Genomic DNA, 2347 nt, shown 5'->3' on the forward strand with positions numbered 1-2347 from the left:
ACGGACGTTTGCTAGCTCCACATATACCGAATTCGGTATCACGTGACGTGAATAGACGACGAAGGTGATTGACACGTCCAAGCATAATAATCATGGGATGCGTGTCGTAAAACATGACTACATGCTACGCACACAGCGCGCCCATGTCCGTTTGCTAGCTTTATATATACCGAATTTGGTATCACGTGAGGTGAATTGGCGATGAAGATAAATCGCACGTCGAAACATGACAATCATAACATGCATGCCATGTAAAACATCACTATATGCTACGCTCATAGTGTGCTCGCGGCCGCTTCGCTAGCTCCTCATATACCAAATTTGGTACCACGGGACGAGAATAGACGACGAAGGTAAGTGACACGGTCAAACATGATAATCATGACATGGAAGTCATGTACGGCATAATTTAGGTCCACCTCGTAACGTTGCGCTGATTTTAAAGCCTTTCCCCTCTCGTGTTTTACATATGATCGATTCCCGCTTAACGTGGGATCTGCCCAGCACTAGATTTGAGTTACACAATCTTTTCATCTGGTCAAAAGTGTGAACTAGCTATGGTAAACAAACCGTTCATTTAGTGCATAATCTATGTGTCACCTATCTTAAAATCAATTACTCTGAGCTCATTTGCCAAATAATTAAAAATGTTCCTTATCAATCCGTATAACACCATATAGCATTTATTTTACTCAGCGCCTAAAGCACACTTTCACACTTTCTTTATCTACTATATTGTGCAAAACGTTTCTTTTGTTTCAAGTGTATCGCATGTTTTCTTGTCTCTTATAATATGTACTTGAATGGTATACTACTACTGCTCTGAAACTGCACATTGCAATTTCCATTCCTACCTGTTGACGCTAAGGTTGAACTTTTCTTCCTGTTTATTATGTATGTACAGCACGTCGCAATTCACTATCAGATTGCGGGACCTTTTTCTGTGTGCTGAATTGATATATTACTTGAATTGATAGAATTGGCGAAGTTTCGAACTTCTGCTTGGTTTCAGTTGGTTTTCCTCAAGGCGCGGTCAAACGAAAAAAGATGAGCCCTTGGAAATATTTCGATGAAGCGATTTTGCGAGAACTGCAGTCACAGCGGTTTTTGCTGCACGGAGCGAAGGCTTTGTGTTGGATGCCTGTTCTGAGGAAGCGTTGGGAGAGAATGCGATTTACCTTCACCACTTGGCAGCCGCCGCAAAGTGTGTCAAAGCGAAAGTGCGCCACTTCCGATTATAGGGGCGCCCCCCACTAGGACCGGTTCCAGTGCGACCATGGCAGCCGCGGCGCGCTGCTGCACCGTGGACGGTGTGGTTGCCTTCATCGGCGTCGTGAGCGCGGTAAGTCCGTTGCCGGCGCGCTTAGTTTGCCCCTTTTGACGAGGACGACGCAGGTGATACACGTGCTCGAGTTCTTCGCCTTCTGGTACCTGCTGGCAGCCTTCTTCATCCTCACCGGAGACTCGCACCGACCCGACGACCACTTCTGTGAGTAGTGCCCCGAGGCGTCGGGTGACGTAACGACGGCGCCACTCGCAGGGGGCCTCCTCTACCCGGCGCTGCTGGTGCTGCACTCGGTGCTCCAGGCGGCGCTCTCTCTGCTGCTTGCCGCAGGCGCCCTGAAAAGGCGCAAGGCGTACATTCTGCCCTGGATCGTCACCAGCATCGTCGAGTGCGCGCTGCTCTTCAAGTGCAGCATCTTCCTCGGCCTGCAGTCGGTATGCGCGGGGTTGGCGGTATTGCACGGTGATTGACGTGTTGGCGGTGCAGGTGCCGGCCAGTGCCTGGATCACCGCCACGACGGTGGCCTTCTCCAGCGTACAGGTAGGTCGGTCGGCCTCAGCGTACAGGCCTCACGTTCCTCACGTTCCGGCGCAGCTCTTCTACGTGTCGTGCGTCGTGCTCTACTTCCGGAGGCTGAAGAAGATGGAACGCGAGATCCAGCCACCCGAGGTCTACAAGTGTTTCTAAGATTAGCCTTTCGGTGAACGACGGTAACGCATGACATGCTCGTCAGACGCTCACTTTCGGTAGCATTCATTGACATTGTTTCATTAAACTGCGATTGTTATATTGTTGCTACTTCGTCCCGGCTCTTCCATACAACAAAGGCTGTTATGAGATCACAACGAGGGTCACTTGCGCCGTATACTTGTCAGCCGCCGACGGTGTCCGTAACAACTATCACACGAAAAACAACAACGGGATTTCAACCAATGTGCCCTGCGTGCAAGCCCATGCAATATTCTACCACTAATCCACTCTGGTGCTTGAAACTTGGTTGCAAAATGGCCCTAGGCCGTCTTCGTGTCAGGAAAGCAATCTCGTTAATATGAGTAATCAAGT

The 2347-nt window shown here is 49.6% G+C and overlaps 1 protein-coding gene across 1 annotated transcript; it reads left to right on the forward strand.

Annotated features, from left to right (window-relative positions):
- Positions 1 to 1206: 1206 nt before the first annotated feature.
- LOC119160080 (uncharacterized) lies at positions 1207 to 2079 on the forward strand. The gene is made up of 5 exons (XM_037412816.2): positions 1207 to 1342; positions 1396 to 1489; positions 1541 to 1719; positions 1772 to 1825; positions 1880 to 2079. The coding sequence occupies exons 1-5, from the start codon at positions 1277 to 1279 to the stop codon at positions 1970 to 1972; spliced, it is 486 nt and encodes a 161-aa protein (XP_037268713.2). The 5' UTR covers positions 1207 to 1276; the 3' UTR covers positions 1973 to 2079.
- The last annotated feature ends 268 nt before the right edge of the window (positions 2080 to 2347 follow it).

The sequence above is a fragment of the Rhipicephalus microplus genome, chromosome 2 (genome assembly GCF_043290135.1).
Source record: "Rhipicephalus microplus isolate Deutch F79 chromosome 2, USDA_Rmic, whole genome shotgun sequence".
In the NCBI taxonomy this organism is placed as follows: Eukaryota; Metazoa; Arthropoda; class Arachnida; order Ixodida; family Ixodidae; genus Rhipicephalus; species Rhipicephalus microplus.